The sequence below is a fragment of the Larus michahellis genome, chromosome 4 (genome assembly GCF_964199755.1).
Source record: "Larus michahellis chromosome 4, bLarMic1.1, whole genome shotgun sequence".
Taxonomy (NCBI): Eukaryota; Metazoa; Chordata; class Aves; order Charadriiformes; family Laridae; genus Larus; species Larus michahellis.
Genome location: NC_133899.1, coordinates 36725096 through 36744099, shown reverse-complemented (window position 1 = coordinate 36744099; position 19004 = coordinate 36725096). Strand labels below are relative to the sequence as shown.

At 37.6% G+C, this 19004-nt stretch overlaps 1 protein-coding gene across 2 annotated transcripts in view; it reads right to left on the bottom strand.

The window, feature by feature from the left end:
- The window catches only part of SETD3 (SET domain containing 3, actin N3(tau)-histidine methyltransferase), a 62257-nt gene that overhangs the window by 15979 nt on the left and 27274 nt on the right, over positions 1 to 19004 (bottom strand). For both annotated transcript variants that reach the window (XM_074584039.1, XM_074584038.1), the window contains 4 exons: positions 18769 to 18861; positions 15322 to 15470; positions 14179 to 14251; positions 13397 to 13653 (listed from right to left, as the gene is read on the bottom strand). In XM_074584039.1, the coding sequence (XP_074440140.1) occupies positions 13397 to 13653; positions 14179 to 14251; positions 15322 to 15470; positions 18769 to 18861 (572 nt within the window). The remainder of the gene's footprint in view (positions 1 to 13396; positions 13654 to 14178; positions 14252 to 15321; positions 15471 to 18768; positions 18862 to 19004) is intronic.

The window sequence follows — 19004 nt, the reverse complement described above, 5'->3', positions numbered from 1 at the left end:
TCCAGTTAACCCTTTGGATGGACTTTCTCCAAAACAGGGCAGAAGTTACCAATTCCAGCGACTCCCGTCCCTTCCCTCGCTTTTTTTTTTTTTTTTCCTTTTTTTTTTTTTTCTTTTTAAAGCAGTTTACATTTCCACACGATTTTCATTCACAGCGATGATACGGTCATTTCCGAACAAATCCTCTCGACTTTAATTGTAGCCGCGCGTTCCGCAGAGTTATTTCTTCTCACAAAGCCCAGCCAGCGCAAGACGCGAAGTGAAAGCCCAAGCAGTACACGGCGGGGGGTCTCTCCGCTGCGGCGCAGCGGCCGGGACGCGATTCCACAAACCAACGCAGCCTTACACTGGAAATAACAATTCTTCAAACCCAACACACACGCACACCACCCCGCCCATGAGAGTCCTTTACGACAATTTAATTTCCACTTTTATTCCTAGTATTATTAATCTATTTTACAGTAAACTAAGCAGGGAAAGCCAACACCGACAGTGAGACGTTATCAGCCTATCAGTTCCACTTTAAAAATATGACAACATTTTCCTCCGATACGTTACTATTGGTCGTGAAAACCCGGAATCTCGTTCTGCACCTGAAGTTTTAAAGAAGGTATTTCAGACGAAGAGAAGTTAGGAGCCCTTAAAAAAACCCCTATCTTCGCCGTTCCACGGCGGGAAAACGAGCCGTGCCCCCCCTTCATCCCCCCAGAGCCTCGGGGTGGGGGGGGCAGCGCCGGGGCCGCCGCCGCGGGCCGACGCTGCCCCCTGCTGGAGCCGCCGCGGCGCCGCGCACTGCGCGCGGGCCGGCACTGCCCCCTGCCGGCCGCCCCCGACACAACACGCTCAGCCCTCACCGGGAGCAAACGCCTATAGGAAGGCGATATCTACATCTATCTATCTATATATACACACGCACGCTGCTATTGTCCTCTCCCTGAGAAACGTGTCTATTACATCATCAGATTGCGCATTTGACGTCAGCAGTCCCTCTGTAACGAGTCAACTCGAACGCACAACCCACGGGTTCCGATGCCACCAACCGCTCCGTAAATCTGTGAAACTTGGGGACTGCCCCTATAAACATAATTCACGTAAAACCACATACACGGTCTTAAAAGACACAAAGCAGAATAAAATCCCAGTGTACGTAATTACCATATTTACACCATTCCGTGGTACAATATTCTAGTAGCTATTTTAAAGTTAAGATACGTCAGCATGTTAGATTTCTGACTTGGACTACTTTACAACGTAACTTAAAAAACCCTATAGACTACAAGGATCCAAAGACACACGAAAAAAGAACAATATTCTGATTAAAAAATTGATTTAGTATGCAGCTTCTCTTTATAGTCCCTTGGTAAAAATGAAATCTCCCTAACAAACACTTAATAAAACCTGTCAATATATCTAGAAAGAAAAATGACACAAATGCATTAAGTATTAAATACCCTTGAAAAAAGTCACATATTCCATGAATTTTTGATGTACTATCTTGACATTAATGTAAAACCTTGATATTTATAATTGACAGATATTTAATAAAGTATAGAAGACGACTGCTGCATAGCATGCAAATTGCTCAGGCTGATCAAAAAAGATACCGATGTATTTAAACTAAACAAACACTTAATACATAAAAAAAAATAATCAGATATCCAGCTTTTATAGGTTCACGCAGCTAGGTCTCTACACTTTAGCTTTGAAACGTGACATTATCCACTACACGCACCCTGATTTTAACTTACCAAATCTGTATGAAGTAGTTTCAGGAAGTTGGGCAGGGAAGCTTTAAATAAAAAATGGGAACATGAAAACGTGAATCAATTCATTTAGATGCAGGTCCTGACATTCTACTGAAAGAGTTATTATAAAGAACAAATACCATCTATTTAGTTACCCTTTCTGTGAAAATATTGTCAGAGCTGGCAATCAGGGTGATGACCACTGCAAAAACAAATAGTGGCATGCTGAATTTCATTTTCCTCCTGATGCTGCTATTCCTTAAAAAAAAAAATAATATATAAATAAAATTGCTTCTTCCCCTTCAGCGTTCCAAGCCTTCTTTGAGACATTTGGAGGATATCTCAAAATAACCAGAAATATTAAAAAGTAACAGTGATTGCTGCCAGATTGTCTGCAGCCACTGCGGAAAGAGACAGACTGTTATTCTAGTCACCTAAAACACTATCAGACTAGAAGCCAGTTACTCAGTATGGCAACCAGAAAAAAAAAAAGGGGGGGGGGGGGGCGGGGAGGAGAAGAAGAAGAAAAACCCCAAAAACCTCACTTTCAGTCATTTTTCTCTTTCTGGGAAGCAGTAATATCCAGTGGTTCGTGTCTCACACTCAACGTCTGACAAGAAAGCACAACTCCTGTAGGGGCCTTTGCGCTAATAATTTCTCCATTGTACTTCTGGATGGACATCACAAGATAATGATTCTCAAGCCTCATAAACTAGATGCTAGAGGACTCCTCCCCTCTTGAGAAGGCTTGTTTTTATTTCAATGGCAGGAAGGCTTCAATGTAGAGAGGGTGGTGGCCTTTCCAGCTGAGAACCATCATAACCCGCGCTTCTGCTATCCAGCCTACAAGGGCATCAACCTCCTGTAAAAGGATGGCCAGACTATTAGAGGCAGTAACCCTGTACCCCATTCAATCACAAAATGCCAAAGCTCATCTATCAAAGCTCCTAACCTTGGCAAGGAATTTCCATTAAAATTAGCTTAATATTTGCTTGTTTACCAAGTGATGCAAAGTACAAGTCCTATTACTGTAATGTGCAATAAAATGTTTTGAGTAGAAGTTAAAATTGGAGTATAACAGTTTACCTAGTGTTAAATTTGTGTTCATATCTAAGCTACTAGATGTCTTCAAAAGAATTGATGTATTTTGGTGTGAAGGCATATTGGTCAGTATACTCCTTTGTACCATTAGCCCTTGTACTCTCCGAGTAAGAAAAAATTAATTGAATCACTGGATGTCATCATAGCAGTTTTTTTTGAAAAGACATCACCTCTCAGCTGAGACAAGTTGACTGCCAGTCATCTATTACTCCAATGGACTACATAACAACAACAAAATCCTTGGTTTTGTTTTTGTTAGTTTCCTGAGTTTGTAAACACAGAAATGGCTGGATTTCTGTGAAGAATATTTCAAGTACTCAGAAGTCCAAGGCAAAGCTGTGGGCAATCACTGCATTGATATCACTAAATCAGATTTCAATATTCTCAAAAACCTCTTGTGCACCACTGAAATAGAAACAGCTCCATTTCTATCTCAGGAAAGCAACACGCCAAGCGTTGAGATTATACCAAGGCCATCGCTCCACCCCCACTCCCAGTTCCCAAAACACTAAGGGTACTCGAAACAGTTAAAGCCAAAACCAGTTTAAGCTTCCACCTTGTTAACTTTCATTCCTTTGAACATAAAGCCCAAGGGTTGGTTCCTTTTGACCAAACATTTTTTTTCCTCCCCTTCTTTGCAGATTCTCCCCTCTTTCCAACGTACTCATTAACATGGGGAGATTTCATTATAAGCCTTGTTGGATGCTACTTGATGGTTTCAGGCCAATGTGTAGGTGTACAAAAACACAAACACACACCACACACACACAGTTTCAGGGCCAGAAGCAGGAAGATCTGTCAGCATTTGCTGGTTACTGTCCCTTTCCCAGCTCTGCAAATCCTTTGAAGCAGCAGCCTTGAAGAGAAACTCCTCTCTGTGGAGCTGCTGAGGCTTTAACTGCCCTAAAGCTAAGTAAAATAAAGAATTCAGAATGGAGGATCCTAGCGATCTATAGGGAAACAAGAATTCAGTTTTTCCATTGGACATACGCTGCCTAACCTAACGAGGGAAAGCCAGTTCACTGTATAGGACAGGAGACAAAGGCAAAGATTATTTTACTTTGTAATAACAGTTTGTAACTACAGAGGCATGCTCTGGAATTTTCAAAACGGATCAATTCATGAAGCACTAGGAATGACGACCACAAACCTGTGCTGTTATATGACTTTTCCAGTGGAAGAAAGATCATCCTACTTCACAAAACCTAATAGAATGAATCTTAAAATTAAAAAGGTACCACAGGATTGAAACTTATTAAATCTAAATAACATTCTTGCTTATTCTTTATGTCAGCAATTTTTATTTACTTTCTGCCAATATGCACAAGAAAGCACTGTTCCAGACTATTAGGGGATTCATGCAGCGGAAGCAGAGTGGAATGACTCCTTCTGGTGCAATGGAATTTAACTGCACAGTCCTTTTTTCCATACCTTCTACCTGCAAAAATTGTTCTTAAGTTAATGAGACAGCAGTGGCATAACAGACAACTCAAAGCATGACATCAGCTAACTCAAGGGTCTGAAGGACTGACAACCCACTTCACATGCAAAGTGGACATTAGCATTTGGCTGACAGACTACACAGAAATAATTTTGAACTGACTGCAAACAAGTACCTGCCTACAATCTCGTGGCTTCTCAGGAACAGAGAAGAATTAAATAGAGGCAAGACAGTGATAGACTTTTTAACAGCCACTTCTTGATCACTCCATTTACAAAATACTTCTTAACATACAGAATTCTAAAATACTAATCTTCCCTGGAAAAGAAGGCACTCAGATATGGCATTTAAATCAGTGACCAAGTTTTCTGTACTTTTTCCCATCCTTCCACAAAATCAGAGTGGAATGCAGCTCTGCTAAGGGCTGGAGGGCTGAAGTGGGAGAGCAAGCTGGGCTGAGACTGGGCATGTTCTGCAACAAGCCAGTCTCCCCAGTCCCTCCCGTCCACTGTTCAGCAAACAGAAAGACAGACTAGGTCCATTATCTCCTGTGGTAAATCTCAGGAAATATGAGTTAAGTGTTCATGTTCAGCCTTGGAGTGACAGGTTCAGTCCATAGTATTTTATTCACACAGGTCCAGTAAGAGACCGACAGTACAGAGTTTCCCTGCAAAGGTCTATGCCTGCGTACTAGGACCTATCATTTACTCTTTAGACTCCTCCTGAGGTACAAGGTTTACCTTGTTCATTTTGTTTAGTGCAACACATGTGCACTCTGTTCATGCACAAATTCATCGCACAACTCTATTATTAATTCAGTGAATCACAAGCCACAAATAAAATGCTGTAATGGAAAGCCTGAAGTGAACTGCTTTGAAAGGACAGGGATATTTCCGATTCACCACCACTCCACATCCAAAGAGTTTCCTAACATGCATGAATATCATGCAGTATGGCCAAAGTTTTGTTACCTGTGAATCAACTACTCAAGTTTACAGATAAATCCTATCAGGAGCCACTTAGGTGGAAGCTTGGATCACGATCATCTTATAACCAAGGTATCACGCTGCACCACCAGCATGGAACATGGGGCAGGTAACTCCCAAAACCAGATGTACTGGGACTATAGTGCACACACATCTAAAGCTAAAAACCTTATAACTTCCTCTTCAACTTGCATTCAAACCATAGTACAAGAAAATAAACTTTGGTTTACTTAGCAACATATCAATCTCCTACTGTGCGGAGTATTAGCATTGGGTCTGACTGAAGAGGATAATCCACTTTGTAATTTAGTTAAATTACTAATTTTAACAAAGATAAGTCCCCTGTATAATTTTGCAGCACTTAAAGAATACATCCTTTGAGTATTCCATTCTAAGAAACATCAGCTTGTTATCATATTTTAAATTTATGGAACATTTGTAACTGCTGTTATATCAGGAAAAATATTAAATCTGCACAATAAGTACAAACTTTATATGAGAAAGTATACTTGTAAGTGCATGATGATCTCCTGATGTCTGCTGAGGCACTCACTTCCACAAAAGACGCAGGCAACACCTCTGGGGATAAACTCAACTGCCCCAGAAAGTGCAACTCAGTTAAAAAAGCAACAAAAGAAAAGCAAACAAAAAAACCCTCTCCAGTCTATTGGCTGTAAAAACAGATGCTTATCTGCATTCCCAACTACGAGAGTGGTTGAGAACCCTGTCTTCCAAAAAAATGCTTTAAAAGCCCGTGATACTAACAAGAGAACGTATTATTCTTCCCAAATGTGGCTTACACTGTGCAGAAACAAATTTTGTTTAGCACTGGCATACACGCTTTGAGGTTTGTCTCTGTTTCTCCAGAGGAAAGAGGGCGTTTAGGCTAGTATAATAGAATCCAAACCATTCAGAACATAAAATAAATTAAAACCTACTGATTAGGAGATCTTAACAATGAATGTCCAAAGAAAGATAACATCTATATCTAAAACGAAAGATATGTTTTACCCTGTCTGTCCTCCTCCGACTTTATAATATTCTCACTGTAAGGAATAGCAGACACCAAGTGGGACGTGCCTGTATTTCGATCTAGGCCAGCACAGTCCAACTGGCGCCTATCGGCTGAATCTGGACCACAGGATGCCTCCATATGGCCTGCCACCTTTTCCTTGGAGGAGATAGGGAACAGCTGTTTGAGGAGCAAATGCTGCCCGAACAGCCAAACACCTCCTCCTGTGTCCGGCTGGCTCCAAGCCCAGAGCTGTCGCCGTGTTCCTGTGGAAGGCAAGGAAGGAACGGGGGAAGAAGGCAGCAGACCTCCTGCCCACACAAGGACTTGAGCTCTTCATTTGTCTCAGATGGACAGATGCAACCCAGCGAAGCCTGGAGCTGCTTCTGCGATGGAGAGGGGCAGCCACAGGAATGGCCCAGCGAAGCCCCAGGATCTGCCGTTACTGTCATCATAGCTGGGGGTGGGATATACCAGAAATGACACAAAAAAGTCAGGAAATTGGCGCCTGTTTGCAAAGTCTAAACCGCCTTACGGTAGATACGCTAAGTGGTACATACAAGCATACAGTCAATATTCAGTTTGCTGCCAGCAAAACAGATTAATACAATATTTTGGCCCTCACAGAGAGGAAAAACACAGAAAGGCATAAATATATTCCATTATTAAGTGCCTATTGATTTATTATTGATCAAGCAGAACTACTCAGGCGTTGAAATTCAGACAAAGCAAATCTAAATGGCAACACTATTTTACCTTTGTAACTGCCCACTCAATGGAATTTTAAATCTCCCCTTAAGCTGACACGTATAGTAGACAAGTAAACAAAAGGGAAAGATGTGATAGGGTTTACGACTGTGCCATCTTTCTTCCACCCATTTTTTACAGTGTCACGGACATCACTTCTGAAAAAAGCTATTTGATTGGCGTGCCAGTAAGTATAAATCAAGTAGGGAGGAAAACTGAGAACCCTAAGGACCTACCTGGTACATGATCAAAACTGTATTCTGCTTCCAAATACGCTTGCTTTTGACTGCGTATTAGTTGAATTCTTCAGAGGCATTAAAACATTCTCTATTATATCAACTTAAAAATAATAAACAACTTCCAAACATATGAATAGTTTAGAGTGTTAAGGAGTACACTTGTCTGCATAACCCAAACATTATTTAGCACATGGGAGTTAAATGGTGGTATCTTAAAGCCAAGTATAGAGAGAGACCAGACGTTCTCCTTCACACTGACCTGGAGAATCATATGCTTATTGGAATATGATAGATTAGAAACTATGGAAAAATAATATAAAAGTGGCATAAGTCATATTGAAAGTATCATCACAACTTCAAAAATTGGTGTCAAAATTAAGCTAGAGATGTGAAATCTCACCTAATATACCCAATATTGAAGAGTCAAATGTGATACCAGATTTTAAAGATGCTATAATATTATTTTGAGATCTAGAACTTAATGTGTTAAAAAGTCTTAGCTAAAATGATATTCCAGTGCCCAACAGCTAATAACTGGATTTTAGAATTTCATTCACGCTAAATCAATTAGTCAAATTTTATATGAATAATAAATTAAATTTAGTATCTGATCAAAAGGGATTACAGCCTCCAGGAAATTAAGTTCTCTGTCCAATAGTGCAAACAAACTGATCAAAACATCTTTGAATAGATTACTGCAAGGTTTGTATTCACAATGGGACTACAATAACACTTTCACAAGCACTGTCCAGATGTCAATACACACTAGGAAGAAAACTGGTATAAGAGTGTTCCTGTGGAACACTGGATACAAACCAGACTACAAATACTACCTAGAAGTATGGCTTCTGCTAAATAGTTTCTATTAAAAAAAAAAAAAAAAGAAAAGAAAGTGTGATTCATGGGGCTGCTTCTGCCTTCTGGAGTAACAGTACCTTGAGAGAAGGCAAAGAAAGCTTTTGCAAGTATTTGATTATTAACATAGCAAAGAAACATAAAACTGAGTCAAAGAAAATTAAATTTACTTGCTAAACCGTTACTTAAACAGGTGACTTTGCTTTCTCCATCCAGCTTAATTCTAAAATTCTTACTTACCAATCTCTCTTGTACTGGGGAGCCCAGAACTGGACACAGTACTCTGGCTGCGGCCTCACCAGTGCTGCGCAGAGGCGAATGATCATCTCCCTCAACCTGCTGGCAACATGTCTCCTAATGCAGCCCAGGATGCCATTACCCCTTTTTGCTGGAAGGGCACACTGCTGGCCCATGTTCACCTTGGACCCCAACATATTCATGGCATTATTCCACCCCACATGCAGGACTTTGCCCTTCTTGTTGAAGTTCATCAACCGTCAGCCAATTTCTCCAGCCTGTCAAGGTCCCACTGGATGGCCCCTTCCCAGGGATCCAAGTGAGCCTGAATGGCTTTTTCCAGCCCATGAGAAGCAGTCAAATACTGATACTACTTACACCTAGACTGCCCCTGAATGCATACAGCTGGCTACCATATCAAAAGCTACGGCTAGCTAATGGGCTCTGCTAGTTTCGGACCTACAACTTAACAGATTTTAAATGTTCACTAAAATTATCGTAAAATTGTCTTTTAGTAATGCGGCTAATAACAGCCTTTACTATACATGGGGGAAAGATATAACGCTGCTTCAGACCCATAGCGTGCAAAATGTAAATAGAGTTCAGGCACTTCCACCTTCTCTAAGAGCACTCCTTGTCTTGATGTCTTGTTTTCATTTACAAAAACTTCTCTCTAGCAGACTACAAACAGACATCCAGGTGCAACTGAAAGTCAAACCAAAGACCATTGCATATTCTTTTAAAAAAGGTTCCAACTTGCTTGTATTTTCTTTAGGAATATAAACTCACTGTGAATGTCTGCAAACTATATGGCTCCCTCTTGTGCTTATTATACCACATTTCAGTGTGCAAAAAGTTTTACATTAAGCCATAAATATTTGGGGTCTGTTCACCCTGCAGTAAGCACGCAATGCCCATAAATGTTAATGGAAGTCACACGCATACTTTCTAGGGGAAAAGAAAACCCTGCAGTTTACAAAACTTCTCTGGAACAAACTACAAAAACATCTTGCAAACTACAAGTCTGCTGCGATGAAAGTACTACTTTGACTGTTTGGTGTATTTTGATAGCAATGCAGAGGCCAAATATGCCTTTAAAGTACATCTGTAAGAACTTTTAACTATTTTTTAGTTATCAAATTACATATGTTTAGAAAGGTGTCAGTGTGGTTTATAGAGCCTGGCTAACATGCTCAAGGGTTTATTTTTGTCTACTCAAAATCCCACCTGTTTCTGCTTATCAGACCAGACTACAGTTTAGCTTGCAGCAGCTGTGAAATGCATAAATCTGCCCATTCTTCATGTGTATCCAGACTAAGCACTTGGAGAGAGAGAGAGAGAACTGCAGCATTCTGAGAAAGCCACCCTTACGGAAAAGCCGGGGAAATAAAACAGACCAGCGCTTGTCAAACTGTTTAAAACTGCACACCTATCAGAAGCCAAGTTATTTTAATAACAGTCTAGCAATCCTTTTTGAAAAAATGAAGCATTTGAATAAATGATTTATTAGCCCTTTATTTTCCTGGCTATTAGAAACGTTTTGCAGACTAAAAATGCTGCAAAGGAATTAAAGTATTTTGCCTGCACAAAATATCCCCTTTTCCAGTGTCTTCAAATATCAACTTTTTATTTCAGGATGCTACTTGTTTTACTTTCTGCAGTAGAATAGCTATCAAGAAAGTAAATATAAGATTTTTGTATTAAAAAAGCATATTTGTAAATTTAGAAGAAATATTAGTCTGCGTACCTGAAGCAGTATCAAAATCCTGGTCACACAGGTCAACTTTCATTAAAGGGCTTATGCTAAAGCAGTAGTAGTACTAAATGGAATGATGGTATACAAAAATCTAACTTTCATTTCCATAAAGCTTACAGAGTATACTGCCTTTCATAAGAAAGTGGTTTTGCTTTGCTTTTTTTCATTTATATGATTAATTTTTCTCTCCCCACCTCTTCTTCCCTTTTCCATATGGCTCATGAATTTCCAAAAACATTACCCTTAGCACTAGTATTCTGTGGGTCAACTTTGTTCATAAAATGATATGAGTGCATGCAAGGTGATACTAAAATTCATTTCAGCTTTTCTGAGTAATGAAAAACGGTACTTTGTTTTAGGGAAGAAAGAGGCTTTTTTTTTTTTTTGTAATGAACTTGTTTTCTCCACCATTTCATAAATTACAAGCTCTTCCTTTTCAGAGTAGAAACAGATATCAAAAAGTTTTAAAATTTTTCCATGAGTTTTTATCAAAAGCATTAATAATAAGTAGCCAATACATTCACTTGGCACTTCCGGAGCCAGCTGAAATTATATATCTTCCCAATGTGACATTTGCTGAATACTGAAGAAACATTCAGCTGAAATTGTGGTTACGTGGCAGTGCTGAAGCATGGCAGCAAAGAACCAGAACACACCTAAAATTTACCTAATATTTATTACCACTCATTCGCCAAAGAACAAGTAAATAAAGCAAATTATTCCTACCTGATCTACCTTCATGCTCACATTTAACACGAAACAACGGCTATATTATACAAGAACATAAAATAAGCAATAAAAGCACTTGTCAGGAGAATAAAAAAAAATTTAGTCTAGATTTCTGACCACAAGTGATCAGAACCTACATTTTAACAATTCATACAGAAGGCAACAGTACAGTACTAAATACTTTCTTGGGTATGCCAATATAAAGCTCAAAGAGAAGACTGCCATTTATTTAAACGCTATTTCCACAAAGGTTTCCCATTGCTGCAGATCAAACTGAACTGAATCAGTCTCAACAATATCAGACTGAGAAGTCTTTCTCCATCAGCTGCCATATCAGCTTCCATATCAGCTTCCATAAAATCGCAAATGTAAAACAGCAAATATAAGTGAGAGTATTAAAGGCTTGTTACGATGTACAACACATCACCTTCGTTGGGGCTCAAAATACAGTCTGCCCCTAAAGTCATCTCATGTATATTATTTTCTTTGCTCAAACTGTACCTTTTCTTACTCTTAAGAGTCAACAGCAGGGACTTTTATGTGGAATAGAAATTATTTGTTAGTGAGACATTTCTTTGACCACATTAGCTTAAAAGCTATACAAATGATCTTTGATTAGCTTTAAGTGACAGTAAGAGAAATAGAGTGTATTTGCCATCCTTAAACAGATTATGTGCCACATAAAACTTTCATAAACAAAAACTGTTTTGTCAAACATTTAAGCTGCTTTTCACATAATAGATATCTCATGTTTCAATTGATGTTATACCACTCCATTTTATATACATTCTTCAGTTGTGCTTGCATCACTTTAATACCAGTCTACATTTATTCATCCATGACTGAGAAGCAGTCACATGGCAATCAAAATCCAGGGTGTCATTCTAGATCTCATTTCTCTGTAAAACTGTGTTTCAGGGTTTTTTTAATTAATGTTGTGACCATATAACCTCTCACATAATGCTACTAGTGCAGGATTAGTCAATGAAAATGATGGAACTAGTCATAGTGATAGCTTAGCTATCTAATTAAGTACTGCAAGAGCATGAGCACTAGCGGTTGGAAGAGTTAGAACATAGTTACACTATATTCCGCTAATAACTCTTTAAAAACAGTAGAAGTATTTAGGGGTAAAAAGATACTCTAAATAAATAAAATTTAGGAGTTCTGTTTGCTCAGGCAGTATACTTTGAGAAAAAAAGTGAAAGCTGGAAGGTCATGTGTCAACTGGCAGCCCAGAATAGCACATGGCAAAAAAAGAGAGTTGGCTAAACTGTAATTTCATGAATTGTGACACCTGGAAGGAAGAATTTTTTTCCTTCCTGATATTAAAGCCATTCTTCCTACCCTACTCTTATTTGGTTTTCACCTACTATTTTCAGTGACTTTAATTTTCAAAACATATCCCTCCGCTCTTTATACTTGGTAAATTGACTCTGTGTTTGAAACATAGGAAGTTCTTCAAACACTAAACAGCTAAGCAAAATTTACTTAAAATAGTTAATAGAAAAGCTCTGGAACTCCGATAACGTTAAAGGAGAATAGAATTGCTTTATGTCTTATGACCTCTCCTATGGCCAAAAAAAATATCCCTAGATCACACAACTGTGGAAATTCAGTACATAGAGTCATACACTTTTTACACAGATTGTGCCACAAAAAGCTCTGGATGTTTGGACATTGAGCACTACCTTGACAACAACACATCACCATTCACTTACAACATCAATTATATCTAGACATCACTCAGTAACAGTTCTATCTTGGAAACTCAATTTAAATCATTACTTCAGAACATGATGAAAAGTTCACCCACCTCAAGCCTCCCCACACTGAAATTCGCTACCAGATGGGTTTATCTTTGTATTTGAAAGCAATCAAAATAATTATGTTACATAGAATAGAAAACGACAGCTAATCCACAGCCACTGGAAATACAACATATGCAATGGTTTTATTCTATGTCAATAAACAATTATAATTTTACTGTGTTCACTGTGAACGATACATTTTTCAAACAGTCCTAGAGGCACAGGTTGTAGATCTCTGCAGGTCATCTAGCACAGCTTCCCACAGGCAAACTTCTGGAGTCTGGCTACCAGTAGCAATTTGAAAACAATAATTGGATCATCCCTTATCTCCTTTTCCCCAGAATAAACAAATCCAGCTCCCTCACTCTGTCCTTGTATGGATAAAGGGCAGAAGCAAATGACATCTTAACAGCCCTCCTCTGATCTCATTCCAGTTTGTCAACGTGTTTCTTGTACTGGTGGGCCCAAAACCGTACAGTATTTCAGATGAAGCCTCACCCAATGCCAAACAAAGGACAGTAATCACTCCTCTCAACCAACTAAATACGTTCTTAGATATTCATAATCCTACTGAACTGTGAAATTTTAACAGAAGTTCAAAAAACAGCAAGAAATTGCTTTAATGATTCAAACCTTTAAGAGCAATACACTTGCTCTATTATTTAGCATCACTGTTTTCACACCTTCCTCAATAATCATCATGAGAACAACATATATACTACATTTAAGACGCTTACCTGAATAACTTTGTAGAAATAGGCGTACTGTCGAGCTGTATTTTTATATTGGCTAAAAACATCATGTATGGCCTGAGTTGACTGAAGATACTGCACTTCATCTTCTTCAAAATAGAGAGGAGTATCATATTCACTAGGGAGCGTCTGGATGTAGGGCAGCCAGAAAGAATTGGGGTTGGCTCGCTCACAAAGAAGATGGAATGCCAATGTTATATTGCCCATGGCTTGAAGAATTCGATCTTGAGAATACAGAGACCCTGGATTAACCCAGAAAGGTGAGGCACTAAATTAATTGTCCATGGAAAATATCATCCTAGATTAACTTTAAATGAACACAATGAGATGATGTGTAAGAATTTTCAACAAAAAAAAAAAGGCTTCTCAGGTTTCTAAAAATGTTTATCTGCCCACTTTATTATGCTGGAAGTTATTCGACACAGTAAAATCTTCTTGTATAATTGCATGATGGAAGACATGAAGAAACTAGAATAATACTCTCAGTGCCACAGAACATTTTATCTCCAAGTGTTATATGAGCTATGTGATATGTGTTCAAAATAACACACGCACTTCTGGAAGATATCTAGTGTGCTCAGCCAGACACAAAGAGGAAAATTAAATTCTTTCCACTGCTACTTCAAGCTTCTAGGTATTCCAAACGTGACGGTCGACATGATAAGCAAAGTCCTGTAATAAAGGAGATCAGCTAAAAAAAGAAATTCTCCTACTGCACGATCCCATCCATATCAACTTCTTGCTTAAGAACTTCCTTAAGCTCTTACCTAATACTGAATTTTTAGCTGACTCAACTGTCATCAACAGTTTTCTAGGAACCCACAGAAACAACTCTTCAGCCTACAGAAAGGAAAAAAATGCACAGAAGGTCAGTTAGCATTTATATGATATACCAAATGTCTCAAATATGCACTGTCTTTAAATTACATGTTGTTTTAAATAAAAAAAAAAAACAAACCAAAAAAAGAAATTATTCTGAATCAGAAATCTTCCTTCTTTTTCATTGCAAATTAAACAAAAATGGTATGTTTCATATTGTGGTAACCAAATGTCTCAATCTGCATTACACAAAGCTTAAAACAATGACACCTAGATTACAAAATAAAGTGCTTCAGTTTGTAATTGCTACCATGTAGATTGCCCACACAACCTCAAAGCTACCATTATACCAATACATTATATTGCTATTAATTATGTGATCAAATACTTTATCACAGTAGAGGTTTTTTCACGTTGCCCATTCTTATTTTAGAAGAATTGTTCAGGATTTTTATCAACCAGTAGTGCTAGACTTATTAACTATGTGCTACTAAAGCCTTAAAATGAATATAATGTTTGTTTTCTAATATTCTTTCTACAACAGCTGATTGTTCTTCGAAGCTGTTCCCCATCTGTAAAATGGGAATGGTAAGAGGCAATCTCAAATGCTTACTTTTTAACCGTGTGTGTCTATATTCCTTACCTGATGATCTTTACAATTATCATGTAATTTTGGGGTTTTTTTAATTTTCACTGGAAAATAAGTATTGCAAATACCTCTTTCTAGGCAAAAAGACCAGTGCTTTAAAAGAAGGGACATAAAAGAAGCACATAAGAGACTAAGTAGTTTAAAATCATGGAAGAGAGGTATACATCAATGGGATAGAATACTCTGATGATTAGATAAACAGTAGAGGCAACATAGAGGAAAGAAAAAGACTGATTAAAAATTTCACAGTACTATCCAATAGTCATCAAAATAATACCCAATTTTATCAATAAGTTTATTTGTCAAGGACGCTGAGTTGAGAGCATTTCAGAACAGCAGCTTCATAGGCAGTCAAAGGGGAAAGGAAAGGTGGTGTTTCAGAGCTCTGCAGTTACATTCCAAACACAATTTTCTAATCAAAGTCAAACGCTCACATACTTACTTTTATCTCTCTTGTTGCTTTCAAACCAAACCCCTCCTCTTCAAAGTTAGCTATTTCAAAACCCTCTGTAGATGCTCCATTTTCAGTTGCCCACTTTATCAATTCAGGGAAATAGTCATCTCTTTTTCCATCAAAGACAACAGACAAACCTATATACACAATTTATTAAAAAACAAATGCAGAAATAAGAGGATATAGAAAGACAAAGAAGTTCAATATAAAACCACATGTAAAAAGCTACCTGCTATGCCACAGCAGTTCTACTTTGAAGTAGCCGAGTCAGAACTGGTCTTTGTTAAGTGTTACTCAATTGTATACTAATGTCGTACCCAATTTTCATGCACTTAAATATTCTGCCAAATTGGCTTACCAGTCATCTGAAAAACACAGCCACCTAAAGTGAGCTGTGATGAAATATGAAGCTCCCGTCCTCTTCCCCTTTTAAATAAACTGAACGAAAATATTTCCCAGCTTAATAGTCATGATAAATGCAATCACCACAACATGTTAATACAGACACAAGGAGGAATTTGAGAGGCAAGCTGCAGCTTCATTAATTCAGCCCTGGAAATGATGATAAGCAGATCTCAAGCTCCTTCTCTCACATACAAGGCAGTTAGCTTTTTCCTGTAGCATACTGATCTACTAAAATTAAGGACTGATCATCCTCCTGACGTCACAGAGTTTGTCCAAATTTTTACACTTTGCTTTTCCAACAGGCACCTGGTCCAACAACGAAATTGCAAGCCTCATTAATTTCCTCAGGTTTCCCCTTTACTGTCATTGGATTTGAGCCTATGCATTATAGTTCCCAGCTACACTCAGCCAGCCCCACTCCTACCTCTTTGCCTCTGTGTTCTCTTCAACCCAAACTCTAGTCTCAGATCGCATTAAAAGTGTCCAGACGTCCCTGGAATGCTCAGGCCATTTTATGAGTTATGAGTGACCAAACATCATCAGCAAGTTGCTTACATTCAAAAATATTTTTGTTAAGCACAGGTGATAAATATCTTTAGATTAAAAGGATTTCGAGAAAGTAGCATTAGTGTATTTGAAATATTCCTCCCTCTCCGAATCATGCATTTCAAGCCCCACAACCAATCAAATCTGCAGTTAACATAAAAGTGCAAGTATCATCTAAAAGAACAGCCTTTGACGATGCAGTATAAAAACTTGCTATTGATAGAGTATTTTTTTGAATGCAATGACAATATGGTGCATGGTGTTTTGATGTTTGTTTGGTTTTTTTTTTTTGAAAAGCTGGCATTTCTCCTTTATTTCATACTCCCTTCAGTATACTATTTTCTGTGGAACATATTCAGAGCTAAGGCCTCAGAACTCTAGTAAGACTAGTTTCATAGCTTCTACAGAACTTGATAGGTGTTTATACTTTCCAGGACTTTGCTCTTTTGATTTCCAACCTTGATTACTGTATAGGGCTACTGGAAGCTTTTAACGTCCAGCTGGTATCTGGAAGCATTCTGTAAGCATCTCTGAAATTCTACCTCTGTTCCTCATATATGATGTGGTCCAATACTTCCTACATTTTTCCAAATCAAAGAGAAGAGTAACTCCTTCAAATTACAAGCACTACTGGGAAACAATTTATTTCTATACTGAACAAAATACAGCTATACTGATGAAAATCTGTATTGAAAAATTAGCTTTATTTAAAATTTTGCTAATGAGTTAAACAAGGAAAAATTTTAGAAAGTAAAAATACTCAGTTTTCAAATTAAGAGTTTTCTATAATCAAGATCATTTTAGTTCATTTTCTGCAACCCAGTGTGCTATTCAAGAAAAGCATAAAGTATGACACTTCAGGCATCATATATTCAATTGTACATCTTAGAGTTCCCCAAAGCAATTTATACTTCCCTTTCTAATTGTTTAAAGCTTTTATTAAGCTTGAAAACCTTGTAGTATAAATTACTATGTTCCATTAAAAATAGTTTTGAAAGAACACCACAGTATTCATACTCACAGCGTCTGTAAAAATGTTACATTAAAAGCCATTTGTATGTCAACGGCGCTATAGTTAGTAGGTTTTGCATCTTTCAAGGAAAAAAAAATATGCTCTGTTAACATAATACTATTATACTAATTCTACCACTTCCACCAGCACCCATTTTCACCATGAATGTTTTGATATTTGTGGCACAGAAGATACATACAGCATATAGCCCAACTCCAACGCTAACTCTGTTCTTGTTAACCTGAATTATGTTTTAGCATAACACATGTATTACATCATAAAAACCAGGACATGTACCATACATTTACAGAAGTCACAGAACAGCAAAACAGTGACTCAAGTTCACCTCTACAGAGCTACAGGATGCAGTCACTCAAACAGTATCATTTATTCTTCCATATGCGCTCTGCCAGTAACCGATGTTCAGAGGTCTATAAGCCCTTTCATGAAGTAAGATTCTTATATGTTAGTCAAAATTATTAAAAACAGGTATGAAAAAGACATTTCAAGCATCTAAGTACAGTCTTCTGCTTTTTCAAGCAAGTACATGAACACTCAAGCTCCATTGTAAATACAGTCTGGCTTTCTTACCATCACCATATAAATATCAGAGAAGAAAGAATTGTTATTTCTCTGCCATTAAAATACAACAGTCATAAAAAAAGATTACTTTTACTAAAATTACAGGAAAAGCATTTTTTAGAGCCTATCTCCAAATAAAAACAGAGCTACTACGAAAATGAAGTATCAACAACGGTAAGTTGTTGCAAAACATACCAGAAGAAAACTGTTCTGATCTGAAAAATAAGTACACCTTAAACTTAGGAAAATTGGCAATAAAACTCTATATTAACTGTGGTACCATAAGCATTTCTTTATTTTAATTATGTGCTTGATTTGTAGCAGATAGATAACTGATGTATTTATTTTGTGCACTTACATTTATTTTTTTAAGTATAATTTAATGTCATGATGTTGAATTGCAGAAACAGTTTACATTTCCAGTAAAGCGTTCAGGATAAAATAAAACAGTTATAAAATTAAATTCAAGATGTTCAGATTTATAGACGCAGAAAGGCAGACTATGCCATCAGGAATCAAAAAGGCCTATATTCTCAAACAATTTTTACTTATAGTCCTTCATATTATTGTATTATTACAGTCTCAAGCTCTTTTTTCTACTTATTGAACAGAATTATCACAAGATCACCTGTCTGCGATATTCACTCAGAATTATAAGTATTAAAATGGTTAATGCCAGTAGTCATGCCCACCAGAATATTTCAGAAACATTTGCAAGTGTAAAAAGCAACTGCATGTCAGAGAAGTAAGATTTTTATCCCAAAATAATACGATTGCCTGATATTTATATACCAACAACAAAGAAAATAATCCTTTTAGCTGTCAACAGACAATTCTTTAGGCAAATCAATACTCTGAGCCACCCTTATCTTACAGTCTTTCACATTTACCTTTTTGTTTTTTGCGAATTTTCTCAACAAGTGAACGAATCTGTACATATTCTTCCCATTCCTTACCGGGACCTGGGGTAGGACTGCTGCATTCTGGAAGTAAAAATGCCAAACAAAAATGTTTTCTTTAATAAAGTGTGTGTGTGTATATATATATATATTTTAACAACAGAGAAAACGTCACGGTTTCACAGAAACTTTAACTGAACCTTAGTATTACTTGTCCTTCAAACATG